This window comes from Hydractinia symbiolongicarpus, chromosome 7 (genome assembly GCF_029227915.1).
Source record: "Hydractinia symbiolongicarpus strain clone_291-10 chromosome 7, HSymV2.1, whole genome shotgun sequence".
NCBI classification, from domain to species: domain Eukaryota; kingdom Metazoa; phylum Cnidaria; class Hydrozoa; order Anthoathecata; family Hydractiniidae; genus Hydractinia; species Hydractinia symbiolongicarpus.
The window spans coordinates 9,324,034-9,350,448 of NC_079881.1; the positions used below are offsets into that span (position 1 = coordinate 9,324,034).

At 33.7% G+C, this 26,415-nt stretch overlaps 2 protein-coding genes across 3 annotated transcripts; both read right to left on the minus strand.

Annotated features, from left to right (window-relative positions):
• Positions 1–1,231: 1,231 nt before the first annotated feature.
• Positions 1,232–5,321, minus strand: LOC130649555 (uncharacterized). The gene is made up of 2 exons (XM_057455852.1): positions 5,166–5,321; positions 1,232–3,374 (listed from the first exon to the last, which is right to left on the minus strand). The coding sequence occupies exons 1-2, from the start codon at positions 5,171–5,173 to the stop codon at positions 1,382–1,384; spliced, it is 2,001 nt and encodes a 666-aa protein (XP_057311835.1). The 5' UTR covers positions 5,174–5,321; the 3' UTR covers positions 1,232–1,381.
• A 2,465-nt stretch (positions 5,322–7,786) lies between these two features.
• Positions 7,787–25,593, minus strand: LOC130649557 (protein mono-ADP-ribosyltransferase PARP3-like). Of its 2 annotated transcripts, none has more exons than XM_057455854.1 (15): positions 24,960–25,593; positions 21,171–21,238; positions 19,643–19,802; positions 18,883–19,030; positions 17,575–17,736; positions 16,245–16,442; positions 15,701–15,839; positions 15,463–15,521; positions 14,593–14,754; positions 14,106–14,165; positions 13,425–13,511; positions 12,938–13,021; positions 10,766–10,943; positions 10,079–10,225; positions 7,787–8,477 (listed from the first exon to the last, which is right to left on the minus strand). In XM_057455854.1, exons 1-15 carry the CDS (start codon positions 25,013–25,015, stop codon positions 8,308–8,310), a joined length of 1,878 nt encoding a protein of 625 aa, XP_057311837.1. In that variant the 5' UTR covers positions 25,016–25,593; the 3' UTR covers positions 7,787–8,307. The 2 variants fall into 2 exon arrangements, with proteins under 2 accessions (XP_057311837.1, XP_057311836.1); XM_057455853.1 differs by having other exon boundaries at positions 23,968–25,593.
• Between the last annotated feature and the right edge of the window lie 822 nt (positions 25,594–26,415).

Genomic DNA, 26,415 nt, shown 5'->3' on the forward strand with positions numbered 1-26,415 from the left:
ATGTGCTGAAAGAATATTACCACGTATGATTATAATTCCAAAATTGATGGTGACGCCTTATAAGTTCATCGTATGCCCATCGTTATTCATTGCATTGTATAAGGTGGTAAATCTAGTGTATAAAACACGAAGAAAATCGTAGCTGCAATAGACACCAACCTGCGCAACTGCTGAAGAAACATTTCCAGCCTTCAAAGCATCACGCAATTTTATGATGCAGTTTCTGATAACAAAACTTGTACTTTGCAAGACATCAACGTATGGGTTTTGTAGGATGTTGTTTTGGTTATATTAAGTATTTAATTTGTGTTACCAGGTGGTCAACAGGGTGTTGCTAAAGGAGGTTAATCGGTCCTTGGAATTAAATACAAACAAGTTTGGAAGAAAATATTGATCCTGCAAAATAACGTCATTATTAAACCCAATGACGTCATCTCATTGTTTTTACTTCAATCATCTTCGAATCCAATATTCTTTCGGTGGACCGGTTTAATAAATTAGTTTGTATTAAGACATTCTACTACTGTGCCACCTAATTAATCAAGAATAAGTAGTTTGGGATATGTGGCTCGCAGGGGACGAGAAATGAGGGTCGATAGAATCAAAGCTGACGAAAATATGGGTCGACGAATAATTTGAACTGGCGAATAATTCAGGTTCTGAAATTGTAAGTAAGTTACGCAAGCTGCGGTTGTCGGCAGAGTTTGGGCAAACTACATTAGGTCAGCAAAGTTGGTGCTGATGACATATTATGATAAAATGGGCGGTATCACAACCGTAGACTCAGTTAGTATTTTGGACATCTCTAAAGCTACAAAAAAAAACGCTCTCTTGTCCCTATTATACTTGCAAAGTCACGTTGCCCAAAAATAGCCTGTAGCCCAATACATGTGTTCACAGGTATTAGCTAACGATTTTTTAAATAAATCTTTCTTTTGTTACAACCCTTTTATTGAGAATTGTAACCATGACCATAAAAAAAAAATTATTTGGAAACAAATTTGAAAAAAGAAATTACAATTCCTTCATATATGTTTAATGTAGGGTTACTGGCAATAACATACTATATTTTCATGCCGTGAGACTAATTTATTTCTGCAGAAAATAAGAAATATTCATAATGCCCATTATCAAAGTCTAAACTGTCAAGAATTTAAAGAAAATCCAGAAAAATATTGAAGGCCAGATTAGATAAACCAATTAATATTTGAAATAATAATGACAATCCAGAAAACCATGGATTAAATCAACTTTTTCATATTATAATTAAAAAAAACAATAAAAATTTAAGATGGTTAAATCTAAGGGCTTAAGGCTCACGTCATTTTCTTGTTCCTATATACAAGTGAAGACAGTGCGTAGTAAAATAACCAGTTTTGATTTAGATGCAGTGAGAAGCATCACCTGCTCTTGCTTGTTTGATGTATCGATCACAGCTATCTTTTTTATCACAATCTTTGCAACACCACGCATATGGCTCTACATCGTCTTCTTTATGGTTTTCCACAGATTTATCAGGTGTTCCTGCTCCAGGGTGACCTGGCCGTAACAAAGTTCCACTTTTATTGTAACAACACTGTTGTCTGGCTCCATATTGACTTGTAGCAGAAGAGCGGAGACAGCCATCAGCTCCTGGGTGAAAGTAAAAGCACATTGGAGCTCCATTACCAATACATGCACCGTCTATATCCCAGACTTTGTTTGATGGGTTGTCAATTGCTTCCAATCCCAATTTGTACCATGGATTTTTTCTGACTTTGCATGGACATTTAAAATTCTTATTTAAATCAAGCAACCACGCATTATCACTCTTTTCACGTTCGGCCCATTTCTGGCACTTTTCACAAGCGCAATTAGCCGCTGTTAAAAAGAGAATATTTGGGATAGGAATAATATCGTCAAGAAATTTTTTATCTCTGCAGTAAGATTTATTCCAATAACACTTTTTCTTTGCGCGACATTCTTCACATGCTTTTATGCACGAGCAATCAGTTGCTTTCTTTTCCTCGGTACAATCCGTTTCTACTACTAATGTTGCACTTTTCCCTTTGGTATAATCATAAGAACTTTCATCGTGACTCCCAAGAATTCCTTGAGGATCTTGAACAGTGATTTTTCCTTGACCTCCAACTTTTGTAACCGAAGCTGTATAATCGTAATCCGGTGTATTACGATTTGTTGCAACGTGCTGTATTCTGATTGGATATGAACCAGGCTTGAAATTGTAATTTCCTGAACCAACCAAACCAAAACCAGGAGATTGATGAGATACATCTCCGACATACATTACATACCTTTCTGAATGACTTCCGCTGTGGTCACCAATTGTAATTCTAATTAATACGTCTTGGGTATCTGGAGGTGGCATCCCTCTATCAATTGGATCTCGAGGGTCAGCATTATTTTTTACTTCAGCCCCGTCCAAAGCTCCGTCACCATCAGTGTCTGGATTTAGGGGATCAGTTCTGAGAATTTGTTCTTTTAAATTTGTCAACCCATCACCATCAGCATCTGCTTTTGAATCGTCCTTTTTCACTGGACTCATGTTATTGAAATATTCAAATCCGTCAAGCAGAAGGTCGCCATCAGAATCTGGATTTAATGGATTTGTACCAAGTTCTTCAACATTGATGACATTTCTTCGTGTTCGGACTTTGTCTTTTTCAATGAAGGATTGGTTTCCATAATATTCGATGATATTAACAAGAGCATCTCCATCAAAATCAGCAAGGTATAAACTCTCACTGTTATTTGCTGATTTGAAATAGTGAAGAACCCAATCATCCCAATATTCTGGCTTTCTAATTGAACAGTATTCATCTTTGAACATGATTTTATTATCTGATGGAATCACACTGTAACTCTGAGGTAGATCAGACAATGTGCATTTTATTTTGAAACATTTTTTCTCGTTGACGCATAATTTTTCCATGTAATCGAATGGAACTTTGACGTGTATTCGAGGATTCGAACAATCAGTCGGTGTAGCTGGCAGTACGAAAGTAGCAGTTGACAATACAATCACACCAATTAAAACTGCGTATCGTTTATTTATTAACCAAACACAAAAGAATACCATAAAGCACGTGATCCATTTGTTGACATTAGTCGTTGTTGCCATAGCTTTTTTAGTGAGTTGTACTTTCAAAATCATTTCATCGTTTTTGTACGTAATGTTGTGTGATACATGGCTGTTATGCGCGATTGTGATGTTACTGGTTCCTTTTTCAACTTCCCAGGTAACTACCACTCCTGCAGGGTGTGTGAGGCGAATGGATTTGATAAATTGTCCATAAACAACTGTATTTTGCCATGTGCAATTTTTTTCAGCTGGAAGTGGGGCAACAAAAGCTGCCAACACCACTATCAACAACCTAAATAGAGAAGCAAGAAAGATATGAAATTAAGAGGCGTACGGGTTGGTGAAAACAACAGCAATGTGTAGATACAGCATACTTATTTTAAAAATAGTCGTTTATATGTATTAACATATTATAAGTTTTCATGGTACTTTTTTTATCAAAACGAGCATAGTCTATTATAGAATATAGAATTATAATGAACTCTCTCATAAAAGAACCTTGGCGGGTAAAATATTAAATTATGGCAGCTTTATTTGTATTATAAGCCAGCTATATCAGTATAAAAATCTGTAAAAAGTCAGCAAAAAATAAAGTCAGGAAAAAAGCTGAGGAAAAAATTTGGCCGGTACAAAATGTTTGTCATTGAGCTAAAATGTGGTCTAATCTTAAGTTGGTTGACACACTTTTAACCAAAATATATGAGAACTAGTCTGTGGCCGGTGGATAAAACCACGGGTTAGCACGTCCTTTATTTATCGCATTTCGTGTGTCTCGCTACAGTTGTCACAAGTTTGCGTGACACACAGATTTATAATACGGGTATTGTAAATATAGATTTGCAGTGTTTTCTTTTACATCAACCTCATTCCCAGTGCATTTTGTTTTTTGATGAATTTATATTTTCTAGTTTTGCTTACTGCATAACGTCGTTGTTTATTTTTTGTTAAGATTTACTCTAATATGATGTCTCGCCTGGGCGCGAACTGTACCGACTCACATGATCGAAAGGACATCGTCAGCATTTTTTCTTCTTTTTTTTATCTTATATGACAAGTTAATCAACTCAACCCAACTTCGTCCACAGGCTCTTGTGGACCTTGAGCCATTATTACGGAGTGCATCAACAAGGCAAAATAACCTGGGAACGAGGAAGCTTAAGAACGTGACGGAAGTTATTTTATTTTGGTTGTTTTTATTGATGTAGAAACTTGTTACTGCAGGTTTAATGTAAACATGCCTGCACCAGCCAGCCATTTATTCTGTAGTTTATTTATTTATTTTTTTATTCGTGAGCGTTTAGTTGGTCATTACGTTTAGAAATTTTAGGTAGGAAATTAAGTCCTGGTAAACTTAGGGGCTGCAATGAATTTAGAATGGCAACGACTTCAAAATCCTGTACAGGAAAAATTAAAAAACTTTCATTTTAAAGCTAACTGGAGACGAGGTTGGGGTTAAAGCCTTCTTTAAAAACAAAACAAAAAAAACAAACAAAAAAAACAAAAAAAAAACAAAAAACAGTTGAGCTCGTATGATAGACCTGTAAAAATTATCTAAAAATCTTATTTCTTTGCTACTCAAAATACATGGTCAGTCATTTTTGTTTCTAAAGATACATATCAGGGTTTATCTCTAATAAGGATAATAATAACAGGGCAAAAATACCTAACAACAAAATATCTGAATTAAATAGATTTTTTATTCGCCACAGAAAGAAATTGATAAAAACCTTTAAGGCCTTTGCTTTGATGAATTACTTAATAACAGGAAGTTTTATTGTCGTTGGGGAATCCATCCTAACGGCTGGCTCTTCCTCACCTCCGACTCTAACTATGTTACATTACCGCCAGAGATAGGTACAGCATTGCTCTAACTTTTCTGTCTAATTGTTGTCTGACTGACTTTCTTGTTTATCAGTAGATGGAACCAAGTGGACTGCCAACATTACATTTAAAGTGCGCCGAAGTGGGGAACCAAACCTGAAACCTTATGACTATAAGTCGAATTCGCTACCACTACTACTCGATCTCTTACACGAAAATATACGCGTAATTTCTTAAAGAAATATAAGACTTACAATCTTACCTTGACATGTCGAGGAGTTTGTCTGTGTCTCTAGAACTGAAGTACGCTTGAAAGAAAATCTTTGTAATAATCCAACCTCGTCCCAGGACCTGTTAGGCTTTTTATGTCAGGCCTTCCAAATATAAAAACCTAACAGGTCCTGGGAACGAGGTTGGTAACAATCAATAAAATAAACATTCAGACAAAGCAGATTTCAAGCGACATGCCTGTCATACAATCTTGTCCCCACGCTTTATGGTCGAGAAATAAACTTCCTGGTGGGGAGCAAGCTAAATTGTTTGGTCATCATGGCGCCCTCAGCAGATATTTCTTCGTACGTTTTTAGACTTCACATCACATTGTATATAAATCAGGCCGCGATGTTTTTATACCCCTGGATGTAACAACCTGGGACGTAATAACAATTACAAAACAACAAGGTATCTTTGCAAAGCCCTCAATGATAGTAAGAGTTTAAATTGCACAAGTCACTGTATTTATATTCTCATCCGCAGAGCTCTTTTAAGTAAACGTCAATGAGAGGTTTAATGACGAATTCTCAACCGCATCGTATTATCGCCAGTTACGTTTCGGGATTGCTATCTCTTCGTTTTTAGTCTTTTATGACGAACGAATATAGTTATATTCCAATCGTTATGGACTGGTGAGAAAGTTTCTAATTAAGTTAAAACATGAAAGCTTACGTCAGAAATTTGTTTACTCACGAGCGCTGAAACCACCATATTCTCAGAATCTTCATTCTTTTTTAAGTTATTTATTTAAAGCTTTATTTAAACAGAGATGCTTGCCAAAAATATTATTTATTTATCCAACCTTCAACTATTTTGAATATGTTCAAAAGTTCTCAAATGATGTTCAGACGGATTAAAGTTGGCGGGAAAAAATTATTAATCAAGTATTACGTAAATGACAAACCTCCCAGGTTTTTTTTCTCTTTTTGATTTTAGGGACAATCCCGGCTGTCAATTACATCAAAAAGAGAAAAAAGACCTAGGAACGAGGTTGGTACATAACCAACCCTTAACATTACTCACCTTTTCTGTTTCTTAATCCCTTATAATTTCCTGCACATAGAGTTTGATCGGAATCGCTAGCTGCTAAATTGCAATGCACAAAAAACTAAAAAGAGATGGGGACGAAGTTGATTAGATACAACATGCATTAAAATCCGCGTCATTAGCGTACTTCATTTGAAAGTAATGTCTGGGAGTTTCCTATGGAGTTATATGTGGGACAATATTCGTGTATGGTTTTCGTCGCGTCGTAATGCTTTTCGTCGTGTCGTATCTTTCTTCGTGGCGTGGTTTTTTTTGACTCGTAATAGTTTTCGTCGTGTCGTATCTTTCTTCGTCGTGTGGTTTTCTTCGCAGCGTAATGGTTTTCGTCGTGCCGCATCTTTCTTCGTGGCGTGGTTTCTTTGACTCGTAATAGTTTTCGTCGTGTCGTATCTTTCTTCGTCATCTGGTTTTCTTCGCAGCGTAATGGTTTTCGTCGCGGCGTATTACTCATGTTGGTGTGATCTCATGTTTCGTCGTGTCGTATGTCACTTCGTGGGATATTTCATTTTGAGGCGAAATAGTTATGCTTTTTTTACACGGAATTACTAATTTCGTGAAGCTTTTACACAATATATTTCACTTCCTTTCTAGTGGCTTTGGTCCTTCTACTGGGTAAAGCTAGCAATTATTATTGTCATTTTCTTTTAATAAACGATACATTCTTAGCTATAGATTTAGCTAGCTAGCTAGCTATACATTTTAAACATGCTACACTGTATAATCTATTATCTATTTTGTAGTTTAAATGGATTCTGATGAAAATATTAAAAATCAAGTAAACTAACTACATAAACATAAATTATTACATAAAACTCTTACACAACACATAATATTTCTTCATAATCACAAAATGTAAAACTAACTTAAAAATAGAATATAATTTTTAGCACTAAACTAAAGGTTTTGTTTATTTTACTGCACCTTATTCATGTGACTTGGATTTCTTGTAAGCGCTACACGAATATAGTAATTTCGTGTTAAAAAAGCATGAAAATTTTCGCTACAAATTAAAATACGCCGCGAAGTAAAATACGCCACGAAGTGAAATACGCCGCGAAGTAATATACGCCGCAAATTGAAATACGCCGCGACGAACACAAATACGACTTAACGAAACGTTAAACCACCCCACAAAGAAAGATACGACGCGACAAAAAGCACACCACGAAGAAAGATACGGCGCGACGAAAAGCGTTTACGACGCGCCGAAAACCATACACGAATATTGTCCCATATATAACTCCATAGTTTCCCACGCAGTAATCTGGTCGATAAAAACCGAAATTTCAATGACAAAAATTGAGCTTCCATAACTTAACGACTGTAAAAATGGACCTAAACAAACCGTTTCCCATTTTATCAACATTATCAGGAGTTTCAACCAGGCATATATTAAATTTTTGTTAGCAGTAACATATTTTTGTTACACATAAGAACTGGATGGATTAAACATTTTTTTTTGTCAGAATAATAATAATAATAATAATAATAATACACCATTTTGTTGATTGTCTGTGATTGTAAATACATTTTATATAAAAAAACGCTGAAAACACATACACGTTCATTCAAAGAATTTTATATTTTAACCTTCTATAGATTGGATTAAAATGCATTCTCTGTACAAGTCTCCATTTTAACCAAGATCGACAAAAACCTTTTGCACCTGTCCGTCCCACCCCAAGGCCGCCACGGCCCTGTAACATAACAGAAGTCGGTAAATATATGTTTTTAGTGAACAAAACTATCAAAATAATGTATAAAAATTAAGCGAATAATAACAAAAATTATAAATGATGTATATATATACATAATAATAATAACTCTAGCTGAGTTATGATCTGTGAGTTATGTAGCAAAACACACAGCTGCGAAAAATATTTTCCAGCTTAATTTGTTTTTTTATCTTAAGCAACTAGTCTCTGTAGCAAAAATGTAAACATTCAATTTCGGCATGATTCTCATCCACCCTCTATCTATATGTAATTCAACTTTATAGCAGTTTGAATCCTTTAACTGTGTTTTACTGAAGTAAAACAAAAAAGATGAAAAAACAAAATACATGTCAAAAATAAAAACCTAATCTAACGGAACTTAAACTTTAACAAGTATCGAATTCGACATTGACTTTCTTGGTAGAGTAAATATTCACTTTGGTGAAAAGAACTATTTGTAGATTTTGTGGGCACTGGTTTTCCTTGCGGTACAATGACGTCATTCCCATCAAGGTTTAACGTCGTATCTTGTTTCGGATCTAAACAAAATTTTTAAGGCTGAAATACACTACCATTTTTCAATGATACATTTCAATGTAATCAAAAATGACACATTTTGGCGCAAATACACTATCATTAAAAACATGAAACTTGAGCAGGTTTTTCTTTGCAACATGGACTTTGAAAAAGAAATAGCAGCTGCTGTTGTTGTGTATATGTTATTAGAAAAAGATAGCTAAAGGTAGGAAAAGAAAGCAAAGAGATGTATGGGTAAAGTCGTGGTTAAATAGGTGAACTGAACTTGGCATCTACAATACTTTCATGTATGAATTGCGCGTGGAGAAAATTGCAGAGTATACGCGTTTTTAAGAATGCCGCCGAATATTTTTGATGAACTTCTTAACCTCGTGGAAGTTGACATTGAGAAAAAAGCAACGCATTAACGAGACGCAATTCCTACTAAAGTCAAACTAGCAGCAACTTTGAAGTTTTTATCATGCGGGATACCTTTGAATACCTCGTGACTTCTTGCCATCTCGTTTCTGTCCTTATACAACGGGGGCTTAATATCCCACAAACTGGGCTGGCTTCTCCAAATCTCAACAAAATTTTTAGTCGCTTCTTGCGTGTTCATTCTAAACCTATATCGCGTGCAACAAACACATATACGAAAACAATGGATTCGATATAAAAATAGAAAAAAAATGTCATTGAACATGTTCAACTTTTAATTTTTAAGGATCGTTGGATATGAGAATGTAAAAAATGACAATTTTTCCTGTATACACTGTCATTTTTTTCAATGATAATTGGAAATTCAGATACATTTCGTCATTGCAGAACGACATCACACTAGACTCAAAATATAAAACAGTCAGTTTAAAATACCAGTTTTTGTAAGTGTTGTGCTAATTATTTTTTTTTATAATTTAGTATTTTTACGCATTTGCTAAAAGGGTGGCTAAATTAACAAAAGCATATATTTCTCCTTATTGGGATGGTCATAGGTCAATAGGCTCAAAATAATGAATCAAGTTAAAGATCAAAATAGAAAAAATGTTAAACAAAATGTGACGAACATATTTCTATTATTTTATACTACTGAACGTACTAAACAAATTGATATTTTACTTTGTGAGTACAGATAAAGAAAGTAAAGATTTGTGAAAAAAAAAAAGATGCAGGCACCATACTGCGTTTTCGATTTGTTGTTTAATGTTTCCGGTCTGTACATTTATTTAAACTTGGCGCCATCTTATCCATAACAAACTTTTCGTTCGACGCTCGTATTATTTTATGGAAAAGAGGCTTAAAACATGAAAATTATTAAGTAGTTATTTATTTGTTATTATAGTAGTTACCTTTTTTTAGATTTTAGGATTTAGAGGTATTTAATATTTTTTCTCTCGCCTAATATTTCTTTTCTTGGTGCCACAAAATAGTTTTTTGTTCGCATCTCCTTTAACACAAACTTATTGTAATTTCGTTGCTTTACTTAAATCTCACGAAAAAGAAACAAGCATAAAAACACGATGAAGCAACACGGGTAAACCGCGTAGCCACACCATTATTTTCCGGAGTTCATGAAGGTTTTTAAAAATCTTTACAGATTGGAGAACAATATAAAGGACAAACTCACCAGGTTCCTGTCGTCCCTCAGCCAAGACAGAGTCGAAGCCTTTAGGTGGTTTTGTTAACGACGAATCGTCCCTTGTTATAACGTGTTGTTTACCAAGTGTTGCTTCACTCAAAAACATAATTCCTGTACCATCTCTTGACGTGCCAACTGAGAAAGAAAAAATAACATGAAAGTAAGTATACTTGTCGCACTTCGTACCTCCATAATTTGGAAAATCAAGAATAGAATAAATCACTCGTTAACGCCTCAATTTATGGAAAAAAGAAACACCCAAGAAAGTGTTTCCATTAGTCTATTCAAATCGACATGGATCTGGTTAGTACGGAAACCCATATCTGCTATTTAATGTTGAACAGTAGAATTAGATTTCTACTGCGCAGTAGTCACATTTCTACTGCGCAGTAAAACTCAGTTTACCGTAGGTAAGGTAGATGACAACTTCAGAGCAAAACAACAACGAAATCTGTTTTCGAAAAAAAACTGATCGTTTGATTCTTTTAGTTTTGTTTCGGAGCGCAAGCTATTTCCCGGATTGAAAAACCATTCGAATTTAAAGGCTCCAGGCAATACAGCAAAAATATACACTAAAAAAGACTTATTTAGAAATTTTAAGACTTTTCGACGATGAATCTACCAAGCACTTAGCCTAGCTAGATTTATACAGAACAGTTCTACTCAATGTCATACCATAAGCAGCAGATTTTGCGTGCTCTGACGCAAGATAAATTCCACGTCCGACTCTCCCACCAGAATGTGGCATGATACGCAGTCCACTTTTCAAGATAGCCACAACAACAGCGACACTGGTGCCATGCCAAAGAAGTTTTCTATTCTCGATATCTTTGTGCGCCGCAAATCGCTTGTCCTGAAATGTAGAATTAAGCGTGTCGAAAAATAACAACAGTCTAGTTAAGCTTGGGTATACTCTCTCATAAAATACCTTTATAGCAGACACTTACATCACAGAAGCTACTTATTGCTGATATGTTTTTTAGAAATAAAAACCTATAGAGAAGTATTTAAAAAAGACAAAGAAAAATATATCTTCGTTTTAATAGCTAAAAAAGTAATCACACAAAATTTAGGAGATTTGAGTTTTTTAAGAAGATTTTGATGCTGAAAACGAATGAAGAATGAGATTTTTATTTCGAAAATGAGGACACATATTTCCATTGGTATTTTTATAGGTACTGGGGAGCAACTTGCATTTTTGGGCCGTATACCCCGGAAGAAAGGAGGCATAAAGTGTCCGCGCGTTAAACATCCTAAACTACTTAACTACGGGAACAGAAATGACGTCACACATACCTAAATTAGGCCATTTCCCCATTTTTTACACTATACTTCAATTTTTCACGACATGTGCACTATGTAGCAAAAAATTATTTGACAATACCTTCTAATGACGCAAAAAAAGAAAAGTTTTCCATACATATTGACGCTTATGTGAATAATCTTGATATATCTATATTATAATACCCGTATACGTATGTCCGTGACGGACATACGTATACGGCGTCCGTCCGTTCCTCCGTCTGTCTGTCACGCAAAATGGTAGCTTAGCTGCGCAGGTAGCGAGACGCACGCAATGCGGTATAAAAAAGACGAACGAACCCGTGGATTTTTCCACGGGCTAACGATCATGTAAAATATTTCATTTAAAGATGCTTGAGGGAAGGAAAACAATACAATGACGTCATTCCGCAGGATTATTGTTTCCTTTAAATCTGGTCTGTATTTTATCTCTAGTACCCATATATGGCCTTTTAACCTCGTGGTAACCACCTGGCAAATAACATAGATGTACTTAATATTAATAAAACAAATACAAAAACACTTTTTAAAATTTCAGCACTCACCCAGATTCCAACACAAGTTATGCCTGTTCAAACAGCCCACAGGCGCTTTGCGCCCGTATTCCAGATAAAATAAGGTTAAAGCGTTTTAAGGAGGTCAAATTTAAAATTAAACTTTATTATTCCGCCGCGTAGGTTGTTAGGAACTGTTACACATAGTATGGATGTTGAAGGAAAAGTTGAAGGAAAAATATTTTTTTATATATATTTGATAGAACCAAATTCAACAACTTCAAAATTTTTAGTTTCAGTTTTGTTTTATACTTCTAAGAGAAAAACATAAAAAACTCATGTACTCTCTTTAAAGATTTTGATGGAAATCTCAACCTTTTTAAAAGTAAAAGAAAGATGGATCAAACGTAAACGTGTTGTTCCCATAAAGAAAAAACCGCCAGGTTCAGTCTGAAAATAAATTCTAGACTTTTTCTTAATCTATTTTAAACGATTGTTCTGGGTGCTTGTTTTAACTTCCATGCACTTTTATTAGGTTAAAAAGATAATGTGTATTCATATTTTTATGTGTTAGGTATGATTTTTTCTCTCTTCTGCAATATTTTCTTGCGTTTGATTGACATATTTGATATAACCAGAATGCCTTTCTTCCTTTTGTTTCCCCATGTACTTAATAAGTAAATATATAAGTCATAAGCTTTTTATATATTATTTAAAACTTTTAAGGCGAAACAGCAGCTTCGTTTACGAAGAAGACCCAACGTGCATGAATTAAATCATATTTTTTTGTGATCTTATGGATTAGTTGAATTAAATATCACAAAATAATTTTGGGTTAACTTTTCCAGACACAGCTTTCCATAATAGATGCTATTTTGACTTTTAAGGTGTTCGTTTTACACAAGATTGACCGTGAAAAGTAAACAATGCCTTAATCTTATGCAATAAAGTCCTGGCCGTCTAAAGCTTTCCATGCAACAATTTTATTACCAAAGGAATTGCAGGCTGACAAAGATGGATGAGACCTGATATATTAACAAAGGGACGTTACCTCGTCTTGTCTATCCACTTCCCATATGTCCAACAGTTTGATTCCTCCGCTTGACTTTGTGTTGTCAATATATTTGGATATAACCTTAAAAGAAGAAATTTTCACGCAATTTACCTTAGTTATGCAGATGTCGAAAATTATCTCCGTTTGCAGAATTCACCTCGGTGTCACGTGATATAAAAGCAATCTTGTGGAGCTCAATTAAGTGCTTTCGTTCTCAAAGTAATATTTGTAAAGATTTTAAACAAGCCAAGTACTGTAACGTGTTGAGACATTTTTTATTGCGGCCAACCTATAACCTGCTATTTTCATAAAGATATCTTGATGAATCAGCAAGAAACAACATTGGGAAATATCACTACCATCAAATCTCACATTCTACGTCATCAGTCACTAAAATTAGCAATATACCACCCACAGTCATCCTTTGTCAACTTTGTCATAATAGTAATTTCCCCATATCTTTTTTAATTCATTGGAAACATACCTTATACGCATTCTCTGAAGGTTTAACACGAGTTAAGCCACACTTTAAAAGACCATAGTTTACATCTAGTGGATGAGGTTCTTCTAACTATAAATTGAAAATAAAAACAACAATTTTATGTTTAATCAATCTGAAATTGCATTACACGAATTATTTTATAAAAATACTTTTAAAGGGATCCCAAGGTATAAAATGACGTGGAGCTTATATTATATTATTTAAAAAGTTAGTTAACAAGTCTTTTTAAATTTTTCGTTCTCCAGATATTCACCTTTATAGAATTTCAATTATTCTGCATAAATTATGATGTCATATTTAAGTGATAGCAAATTTGGATATTTTCTGTCATTAGTGATTTTAGACCTGTTATGGTATGTGCAATCAAACTTTATCAATGATAGATATTATAAAGGTGAATTGATTAGCATAATTCTTTTTGACATAATGGCACTCGTTTGCTCGTCCCAGGCCTTTTAATTTTTTGCTGACGACCCAATAACTCGGGATCTGTAACTTTGTTTTTAATAAATTTTTTTTGGGAAAGCTGGTATAGACTCTACATGTTTACTCACAAAATGTAATTGCAAACAGACATGATCTTGCAGTACAAAATACAGAAAGCTTTATCATGGTAACTGTGCATGCATACTTACTGTTGAGAAGATCACACAAAATCTATACCTGCTCTCTCTTGACTTTCACTTTTTGCAGATCTTGGGCTAGTTCTATATCTCCCAGAATCTAAAAAAAAAGAGTGAGTCAAATAATACTGGACCAACCAAATTCTGCAGAAATGAGTGAATGCAGCTGCAGTGCAGAGAAAACAACCAACTTGAAATTTAATTTTGAAACTCTTCATTCAAAATTCAAGCAAAACTTGTTTCTTGTTGGAAATTACTTGTTTGTTATTTACAATGCAGTAAACCCTTCTTATCACGAGAATCCTATATCCCAAACTAATTTTCTGTTCTCAACTTGATCTTCTCTATCTTGAACAAATGTTCTGTTTTTTGTGAGCTTGAGAGAGGGACGAGTTGAATGAATCAAATACTTAAAATTGCAAGCGAAAATGAAAAACTTATCTGCACTGAGTGACACAGGAAAATCCTGAACCTTCTATCCAAACTGACACTGGATAAGATTTTAACAATAAAAAATTACAACTCACAGTTAACATGTCCATTTTCAGCTGCAGTGTTTCCGCATCTGTGATGGTGGGAGGGCGCTGTCTACCAAAATTATGTGGGATTAACGTGTAGAATGTTGATGTCAGTTCCTGTAATTTATTCTTTGTTTTCTTTTTGAGCTCATTTTCCATATCTTCCAAGATCTGAAAACAATATAAAAGAGTGTTGCTGTAATCTTTATGCTGCAAGGAAATAAAAGGGTGTTGCTGTAAAGTTTTCGCTGATGACACACTGGTCACTTAACCCTATTTATACTGGGCTTTTTTGATAACCAATATCAAATATAGGGTGGATTTCACCTCAAATGATTTTTGAATGGATGAGAACCTCCAAACACATCCTTGTTAATATTTGCTATAATGACCTTTAAGGTATATTAACGAAACTTCGAAGGAATGTAGTATGACATAAAAGCAAATAGATTAGAGGGGATAAAAATTTGCTAACATCAACAATTTTGCTATGATGTCATTATTTTTCCGAGAACAAGTGTTTTCGCTGTTGACTATTATAACTTGATTGGGTCGGTTTGCACGTGAATCTTGTTTGTAAGATGGTTCCTATGGTATTAGTCTTTCAAATATTACATTTCAGGACAATACAGTTGAGTAAAAACAATGCTCAAAAAGCTTTTTCTTGGACCACATTTAGTAACCAGGTGCCATGGCAACTCCCAAAATGGAAATTCAAAAATCATTCGTGAAAAGTAACCTAATAGAAAAATGTTACGAATCACCTTATTAGAGCGGTATTTGTGAGTCATAATAAAAGTGAGTTGGTGGAGGAATCCACCTCCCTCAGTATAAATAAAGTTAACAGATGTAAGAGACGAAAAAAATGAAACAACTTACCTCAAATCCCTTTGCAATTTGAGTTTTACTTAACTTTCCCAATGGCATTTTCTTAACATCTACAAAAAATAAGATAAAAATGTTTGCCATGTTGCAGCCAAAGAAATATTTACTTTTGCAAAGAATTCTAAAAAAAATTTTTAAAAAACAATATTTGCGGATGCCATGTTTTTATAAATTTGGCACAGAAATCTTTGACCTATTTTAACGACTCTGTTAAATACTCCAATGTATTTACCTATATTCATTTGAGACATAGCTTCTTTAAACATATCTTGATCAAAGATCAATTTAATTAAACTTTGTGTTGCAGCATCTAAGCAACATGGCTTTGTAATTTTTGCTGGTGTACCATCAGTTGAGTCCAAGTTGGCTAGCTATATAATAGAAACGTTGTCTTTATACTAAAATAAACATTAAAAGATACGCAAAACTTATGGAATAGTCATTTCATGGGTACAAATATTTTTACTAGCTGCTAGCCTATGAAACATTCTACAGGAAATCACCGACAGGGAATGACATCGCAGGGAATCACATATTTTCTTCATTGCTATGTTGTGCATTCTTGCCTGTCTGTTAGCACGGTGTAATAAAATATACATGGACGGGGTTATTACTATGATTATAGGTGCAATTATAATACTTTTTCTAATGAAATAACACCCTGGTTTCTAACAAATTACAGAACTATCACAGGAAAATAACTTTGAACAGACTGACAAAATATGGATATTATTTTATAGACTGCATCTACAAACAATTAACATTGGCAATTCTACCTTTTTTTCCATGTTTTGATTATCTGTTTCATCTTGAGCATCCATTTCAATCATAGTATACTTCCCAGATGCGGGTTTGAAATCACTTCGATCATCCCAATTGTTTTTTGTTTTGTCTTTAAATTTCTTATGGAACTCTTTTACAGCAGAGTCTTGGTCATCAAAAGGTCCCTTCATAGCACTTTGGCCACACTCTCCCTAAATTAAAAGAACAGCTACATCATGTGCTTCAAAAATGAAATCTAATTCCTAACTCGAGGCATGCACCATCTATTTATAAATTAGATTGTGTATACAATATTTTTTTTGATTCAATATGTTGAGTCCAATTTGTGCAATTCGAGATTTCAAAAGTTTAGCTTTTCAGGTTTGTTGAAAAAACTTTGACCAATTAAAAATGATTTGTTCACCATTGAAACAAAATTATTTCAGAACATTCTATATTCGATTAAATTAAGCAGCTTCTGTAGCATATTACATATTATCAATAAGATAATAACACCGAAAAAAATTGGTCCCCCAAGGTTACAATAATTTAAACTGGGCGAGCGATCTGAACGAATAGAATAAGAATCTATTTTGTTTTATTTTTTTTATATATTTTGTTTCTTTTTTACTGTAAATAAAAAGAAACAGAACATTGATTCCCATGTGAGATGAAGTGATATTGCTCAGCCAGAAAAACTTTTTTAAGAATTGGGGGAGCAATTAATGGCTCAGCTAGTTTCTCATTTCTCAGAATTGGGCGAGCCTTTGCGTGGGCAAGAGCCCTGCCCTTATTGATAGGCCTGATATTACATTATTAGGTAAAATGCTTTTATTTAACCTGATAATGTATACTTTAAAAAGCTTCATATTTTAATTGAATATAATATGTTCTAAAGCAGTTTGTTTTACTTACAATGGTGAAATCAGTTTTTTTAAATTGTATAAAAAAAACACAACCAATCACACTCTGCAAAATGGAAAGTTGAATGAAAAACAATCAATGTATCGCCTGATGAAGTAGTACAAAGTAGTACATCACTGTAATATTGTTGATCATAGAAATTGAGAAACAAAAAAAGAGGAATTTTTGATTAGACATAAATTACGTTACTACAAAAAAACAATACAAATTATTATTATAGAAAATGTACATCAATATAACAAAGTACAGTGAGCAGCTCTTAATCAATATAAAACTTTTTTGAGTCACCTTAAAGTCACAATCTTTTCCTAATTTCCCAAGCCAAGTTCTCACTTTTTAGAGAATTCTAGGAGTGAAGCCAATGAGCTAAGAAACCCTGTCATTCTTTCGCTATACAAGAATTTGCCATTCAAATCTTACCACTCTTCCCCATCGATTCCAAAGAAAGAATTTCCCACCATCTTGAATTAACTGAATGACATAGAATTTGTTATTATTTGCACCAATATTTGTCTGATTCAACATGCAGTCATAATCATCGACAACTCTGCCAGAATTATAACGAGGACAATTTGAATCTACCTAAAGTAAAAATTGTTTGAAAATTAGTTAAAAGGAAATACTCAAACAAAAAACACACAAAAAAGAAATAATATTTACCAAATCGTGTCAATCTTGTGTGAATAAAACGTAAATGTAATAAGAGTTATATATATATTATCTGCAAATGTGTTAACTTACATCCGTATTTCATTCTCTTTTGAGAATTAAATACAGATGTGCTATGATAAATATTCACCTATGTATATTCTAGTCTAATTAGAAATGGTTTCAACTAAATACATTTTAAAAGTAAATTGTGACTTGCCTGTTCTATAGAATTTCGAAAACAGCTATTAACACACATTGTGTGCCCACAAAAATAGTGTGCCATAAGTCTTAGTTACTTCACACATATTTTAGTGTTTGTGTGTTTTCTTGCCCTATTACTGTTCTACTTAGTATTTGACCTGCCTTGACTTGTCCCTATTAACAGGACAAATAGGAATGATTTTCTTTTTGCATGCATTTACCCTACATTTTACGTAGATCTTATTCTGAAAATAATTATTCACAAAATTGTAAAAAATGTGTTTCCATTGCCTAACTTAGAAAATGATTTTTTTCAGTAAACATTTAAGATTTTTAACTGCAAAGAGGTTAAAAGTTGCCTGCTGACAACACAGCAGGAAACATGTAAAAGACCTGCCCTTGGTTTTGCAAGAAAAGGTTCTATGAAAGACTTTATTATCGAGTCTCCTGTATGGTTCTGCTTTTGTAGAATGGGTTTTACGACAGGCATTTTTTAAAGCTCATCTCTATGGACCTCTGCGATAAAAACTCCACTAAGTAACTAAATGCCTTATAAGGAGTACTAGTCATTAGCCCGTAGAAAATCCACGGGTTTGCCCGTCCTTTTTATACCACATTGCGTGCTTCTTGCTTCTGCACAGCTAAGCTACCATTTTGAGTGACAGACAGACAGACAGACGTATACAGGTATTATAATATAGATACATTGTTTATAGAAGAAAACAGTTTCTATTTTTTTTTTTCAGTTACAAATATTGTTTTGCTATCGTGGATTAAGTTGGCAACGTTAATTCCTAAAAATCATTTGCTGTCACCAAATTTTCTAGTGTCCCTGTGCTCTACTAAACAAGTCTTGGATAGATCACTTCTAGTTACCTGAAATGTTTTACGTTTATTTTTCTTCTCTTCTTCAACCAAGGCTTTTAGCTTATCTTTCATAGAGAGCTTCTCCTCTGTTTTGTCTTTATCCTGTTCTTGTTTTATTTTTTTGGAAGTTGTTCCTTGACTTTCATCTTCCTGTAACCTAAACGGAAACCAAACCAAAAATGTATATAATAATTTAAAGTTTTATTATTTTTTATAACTACCTTTAAGAGTTAATTACAGGCAAGTTCATTTTTTAAAAAATTTGCTTTAATTTGGTTAAATGCTTTTTTATGACAATGTTAGGAGAAAATATAACTACGCCCTAGTAAAACATAGAAACTGAGGCGAGCAAAAGTTTGTTATTATATTTTGATTATGCAAAAAAAAGAATAAGAATATTTTTTTGCAAATAAGTCCCAACATTTTATATTTGAAAACTGCATCTAAATCTACATCAGGAAATATTATTTAAACTAAACACGACTGACTTAATAAGCTATACTACACACCAACCCTTGAATAATAAATATGCATTTTTTTTGTCGTTTAAAATCGTTTAATGCATTTTTTATGCATTTTTAAACGACTATCACGAAAACATAAAATTTTCAGTAGCAAAACAATTGTTTTCATTTGATAATCTTTATACATTTCTAGAAATGTAAAGCACATGCCAGTTATTTATGTCGCTATTTTCTGATCTGGTCAAAAAATGCAGCATATAACAAATATGTTTTATCTGTATAAACAAAATAAAAATCACACCAACCTTTTAATCAGATCTGCTTTTCTACCATCACAAGCTAAACTTCTTAGTTTGCATTCCTCTTTCAGTTTAGCAACAGAAAGCTTGGAAAAGTCTGTGTCCTCATTACTTGTTTTGGATTTTGAAACAATCTTTCGTTTTGGTGGCATTATTATCTCCTTAACCGTAAATGAAGCAGATACACATGCTTTATTATTCTTTAAATAAAACTCAAAATTAAATAGATAATAATAAGAATGTATACAGCAAAGTACCTTTGTTTGTATGGTACAGTTTACATATAACTTTACATATACTGAAGTTTTCCAACCTCATGTAAAATAGACACATGAACTTAATTGCTTCTTATGTTATTTGGTATTATTTCTATTGTTATTTGATGAGATTTTTGTTCTCACATATTTAAAATCATGAAGTCTATTAAAATTTATGTATTTTTTATTGAAAGGATATTCTTTATTTTACGTTAACTATTTTCAAATGCACAATTTTATAATCACAATACAATGATTCCTATGCTTTGATAGAAAATTTCTTTGTCCTTAAAAAAGGAATGTTTTTTTCTCATTTCAGAATAAAAAGAGATTTTTAAGCTTTGTATGGCTGTTTTCTTATCACTTCAGAACGAAATACGGAAATTTTAAGCTTGACATGGTTGTTTCCCCACATTTTAAAATGAAATACAGAGATTTTTAAGCTTTGGCATTTTCGTGTTATTCTAGAATGAACTTTGGTGATTCCTATGTTTTATACAATCGTTTTCTGGTCATCTTAGAAAGAAGTATGACAATATTTAGCCTTGCTAATTCACAATTTCTTGCTGATATGAAAGAAATTGCATTACAAAACGCTAAAAACAGTGAATTAAGATGATAGTCATAGAAACCTAATGTTATTTTTTAATTTAACCATGCAACACAATCCAAATTTAAGCTTCTGCATATGCACAACTCACATGAATAAAAACTTTCATATAGATCCTTCTGTCTTAGAGAAAATAAGTATATCTGCTAAAAGATGAATATAGATCAGGGAAACTTATTGTTTAAATAAAAACAACATGCGTGAGATGATCTTGAGAATACTTTCAGGGCAAAGTTTATATAGAATTTGTAAACAACAGCAAATAAAAATATAAATAAAAATAAACTTTACTATTTTATGAAGTTATTAAAAAAGGTAATTTTTATCTCAAAGGATATTTTTTTTTGAAACCAAAACATCTTAAATTTTCTAAACATGATACAAATATCATTGTTTTCTTACATATATATATACTACTTTAAAACATTGTTTGTATAAACTGTATTGTTAAACTACTGTTTGTGTTTAGGCAGTAAAACTAATTACAATAGTGTTGGAAGGGGTTTTAGTTCTGTGTGGTGCAGATCTGATACATTGGTACAACGTTGCATTGCTGTTGTGTTGCTGTTGTGTTTAATGACTGTTGTGTTAAACTCAAGTCAGAGCTACAACGATTATCAGGTTAGACACATATTTCATCTTTTAACAGTAGCAGAGGTGTACTAACCTGTTAAAGATGGTACACTACAAATCTCCATTGACACTTGGTGATAACACTGATATGTGTTATGAGAACTGGAAAAAAGAAGTACAGATATGGCAATTATTTACTTCGCTGGAGAAGAAGCAGGCACCTGCTATTTTTTTGACTTTGACTGGTCAAGCACAAGAAGCAATTTTAGAGATGGAACTTGAAGTTTTAAGTTCTGATGATGGTGTTAAGGAACTCGTGAAGAAGTTAGACTCCTTGTATCTTAAGGACTCGCACCATTCAGCTTATGAAGCATATGAATAGTTTGAAAAATTTTGTAGACCTTCATCAATGACAATGAATGATTATATTATTGAGTTTGAAAGACTATGGAGCACTTTTTCTTTCAATCAATATTTTAACGTATGGATTAAAAGAAAAAGTGTAACAATATTCAAGTTTGGAAGTGGTAAACATGTGAGATCTGGTAAAAATGTCACTTTACCTACGATAACTGCTGGACAAAGTGTGATGTTATCCACAGATGTGGTACAGATACCTTTACCCTTATTGCTAAGCAAGGAAGCTATGAAAAAGGAAAACACTAGAATAGACTTTGCCAACGATAAAATAATTATCTACAACACAGATATACCAGTTTCTTTCAGTTCCTGTGGTCATTACTGTATTCCAATAGGAAGAGTTGGAAAGTTCAGAGAAAGAGACATTACAGAAGAAGCACTTGCAATATGTAATGTTTTACAACAGAAAACACCACTCCACAAGAAGTTTCCGAATTTCTTCATTCGCGAAAGTTTATCCAGTAAGCTATTTTATCATTTTTCACCAAAAGAGCACAAAATACTTAGAAATCTTATTTCAAGAAAGAAAGTTTATAACATTTTCAATAGTACTAAGAATTTTGAAGTTTTTTTCTAACTGAAATATTCTTGTTCGCGAAAGTTTATCTCGCAAATATTTGCAGGTTTCTTCATTCGCGAAAGTTAATCTCGCAAATGTTTCTCCAATTAAAGTAGTTCAAGACTAAAACAGTTGCTGCTAGATGCAAATATTAATGATGTTTAGATCTTTAATCATCTTGATGAGCTTGAGCATTCCTGCCAAATTTGTTTAAAATACAAAAAGCCAAAGCCAACCCCAATTGTAGGATTTCCAATGGCAAGACGATTCAATGAAACAGTAGCATTAGATCTGAAAGAATGGTCAGATTCACCAAAGGTTTGGTTCTTGCATTTAGTTGATCATTCTACTCGCTACAGTACTTCGTGCGTGATCAAAACAAAAAGGAAAGAAGAAATAATCAAACGAATCTTTCAAATATGGATTTCCATATTTGGTTCTGCTGAAAAATTTCTTGTTGATAACGGCGGAGAACTTGCAAATGAGGATTTTGTATCGATGTGTGAAAATGCCAACATCAGAATATGCACAACAGCAGCAGAAAGCCCTTGGAGCAACGATTTGGTGGAAAGACATAATGCTATTCTTGGTTATAATATTAGCAAGAAGGATAAGTCACAGTCAATTTGAACATGGCAGTAGCCTGGTCAGTGAGCGCCAAAAATTCCCTGAAAAATGTCAATGTCTACAGTCCGAACCAACTTGTTTTTGGATTCAACCCAAATCTTCCAAACTGCGATAATACGAAGTTACCAGCTTTAGCAGGAAAGACAACCAGTTAGATTGTTGCAACAAATCTAAATGCTATGAACGCTCCACGGAAGGCGTTCATACAAAGTGAATCAGCGGAAAAGGTTAGAAGAGCATTAAGGCATCAAACAAGAACGTCAGGCAATGATAGATTTGAAACTGGGGACAAGATATTTTATAAAAGAAATACAAGCAATGCTTGGAAAGGCCCAGGTAGTGTCATAGGACAGGATGGCAAACAGGTTTTAATAAAGCATGGCAGTTTGTATGTCTGTGTGCACCCTTGTTTTATCTATAGAGACAAAGGCTTTTCTCTGATTGATGCTACTCCCATAGAAAGTTGCCGAAGTAAACCAATAATATCTTTAATCAACACCGATAATCCTGTGAATGAAGAAATAGTAGGTGATGGAGATAGTGATGACAGTGGTGAAAATTCTGATATTGGTTTGCAAAACTTCTAAATTGATGAACCAGAAAGAAGGGATGCCATTATCAAATTGATGAAAGTTGAAATGATATGAATAATCTAACCAGTAGCATAAATCAACTTTCCTTAGATGTAACAATTAGTGACACACAAGACCAAAATTGGTTTGATGGTTCTGTTAAACCCAAAGCTAAGTCATTTGCAAATGTAAGTTAAAGTACTGTGATACAGTTAAAGATGTGGAAATTATATCAAGAGGTGGTAAAGCAACTGGGAAATATAAATCCTATTTGAATATACGAGATGTAGATAGTAATTCATTGCCATGTATTGATTAGGAGGAAATTAAAAGTTGGCAGCCAATAAACACAGAAGAGGTACTTCTTTTGCAAGTAAAATTTACAGATTCAGACGTCTTGAATGCTAAAATTGACGAATTAAAAAAATGGAAAAAGAACAAAGTTTATGAAAATGTTGAAAACCATGGACAAGAGGCATTGTCTGTGAGATGTGTCGTGACTGAGAAAATACTGCATGGGAAGAAAAAGATGAAAGCCAGATTAACAGGGTTTCGAGAAGACAGAAAATGACATTTTAAAAGACTCCCCAACTTGCTCGAGGGAAATTTTGTGTTTGATACTCACCCTCATTGCTTACAATAAATGGAGATGCAATTCTATTGATATCAAATTTGCATTTTTTGAAGGAAAAGAAATTGAAAGAACTGTTTACCTGAAACCTCCAAAAAAAGTTGATAATGGAAATTCCTTGTGGAAGCTTAAGAAATGCATTTATGGTTTGGTGGATGCTTCTCGCTGTTGGTATTTGCGTGTAAAAGAAGAGCTCATAAATCTTATTGCTCGGTCAGCAAGAGTGATCCTGCAATTTTTTACTGGCATCATGGTCAACAATTATCAGGAGTAATGGCCACACATGTTGATGATTTTTGTTGGGGCGGGAATGAGGATTTCATCGAAAATGTTATACAACCCTTATGGAGAGTGTTTCTTGTTGGATCTGAATGTTCAACTATCTTTCGTTATCATGGATTAAGCTTGAACCAGCACAGTGATTTTACTATTCCAATCATCCAAAATGCGTATGTTGTGGAAATTGAACCTATTGAAATAGAAAAAGAAAAAAAGAAAGGGGAAGAAGAATTCTCCACTAAATGAAAATGAGATGAGGGAATTCAGAGCTTTAATAGGATGGCTGTGCTGGTTAAGGGGACAGGTCAGACCTGATATCATGTTTGAAGTCTGTGAATTAGGAGCATCCACAATAGATGATTTCTTGAAAGGCAACAAAGTTCTGGTAAAAGCCAAAAAACAAAAATATTATTTTGAGTACTATGAAAAATTTGACTCTTGAAGTCTACAATGACGCATCCTTTGCAAACCTTTGAAACGGTAGATCTCAAGGCGGATATAAAATATTTCTGAAAGACGACTGTGGAAATCTATTACCCATTATGTGGCAGTCAAAGCGCCTGCGAAGTGCAGTAAAGAATACAATACAAAAGAATTTTTCTTATTTTATATTCCATCGAATGAGTGCGCAACCACCCGATCAGGAGAGACTTACCTCAATCGGGTGAGTATTTTTCTTGCTTAAAATTGCTTCTTAAAAGGGCACACCGCTGGCCAAAAGTGCAATATAATTTTTGTTTACATCAAGTCATAAGCTTATTTTGCGCCGTTTCACAGATTAAAAAAAAATTTTACCGTGCCGTTCCAATGCTATTGATGATTTCTTGAGTTGGATTGACTACATGGTGCATATTTTCAGTCTAGGTTGCACGTGTTGTGCCTCTGAAGCTCATTTTAGTTGTCTTATAGACATGTGCTTGGAATTAGTTTAGTAAGAAGCCAGTATAGCAAGCTATATAGAGAAAAATGTGCATATTTTTATCATATCTGACACAAAGTATAGTAGAGAAATATTGATATCTTTAACATAGCTAGTTAGCTGTCTCTAGAGCTTTAAGCTGACTAGGTGCTAGGCAAGAACTAAGTCTCTCCCAAGCACCTTCGGTTTGTTTATATATTTAGCTAGCTAAATTTATCGCCAGTTATGACTCACTCAATCGGGTAGTCGTGAAAAATTGCCGCCAGTGCTGACTCACTCGATTGAGTGGTTTAGTCAATCAGGGGACACTCACCCAATTGGGGAAAGATCCCGTACTGGTAACCTGTTACAGTAATTAAAAAAAAATATCCACTTTCGCTATCAAACCAACAGCAATGTAATTGTCAATAGGAATTAGTTGTCCATACACCCTCCCTGAGAACAAGGTTTAAAATGACATCAAAACATTAAAACTGTCATTAAACAGAACTCCAAGGATGCCCAAGCCGCACAAGTCCTCTAAATGGTGTGGGCATCCTCGAAACTGCTTGTAATTTTAGAACAAACTGATAAGCTGCATACGCCGTAAAACGGGCAGGCGTTTTTGGCCAAGTTTAGCATTTAGAAAAAAATAGAAGTAATCACCCGAAAAAACCAGCATAGACCATAAAATAAACTATGTGGTAGCAAAGTTCTTAAAAGAACTGTTTTTGATGGTTTTTGATAAAATTTACTTGATAAATAACTTTTAGACTTTATTAACTCCTTTCTCTTAAAGCATCTTTTTCCAACTATCGTCCAAGGAATTGAATTTGGGAAATACATTATAATTTCCTCTGGGTGATTACATTAATGTTGGTGGAAAAAAACCCTGAATGATGAGAAGCATGTGTTTTTGAATGGGTCTTAGACAATAAACTTATTTAATTTCCCTTGGCCTTGCATCAATCAAATTCTGAAAAAATAAACACTTCTAAAATGATTTTATCAGATTTCGAAACTGTTGGTACGATTGGAACTTTGCATATAAAATTAGTAAAGTTGCCAAATTGTTTAGTTTTTTCTTTTATACTTTTCCGAATTAGCCTTAATTATTTATGAGATGAAAAACAGCGCTTTCAATTCCATTGACTTGGCCATCCCTTAAAGGCACTGGAAGCTTCACTATATGAAAATTTTTTCTTTTTCTTTTAGATTGTGTACAATGGGAGTGAGTGATGTAATCTTCCAATGCGTGTGGTGAAAAGAAGGCGAAACCGTTATTGTTTTTCTGCCCAAAATTGAAGCTATTTAATAAATCTTGATAAAGTTAAAAATAATAATAATAATAAT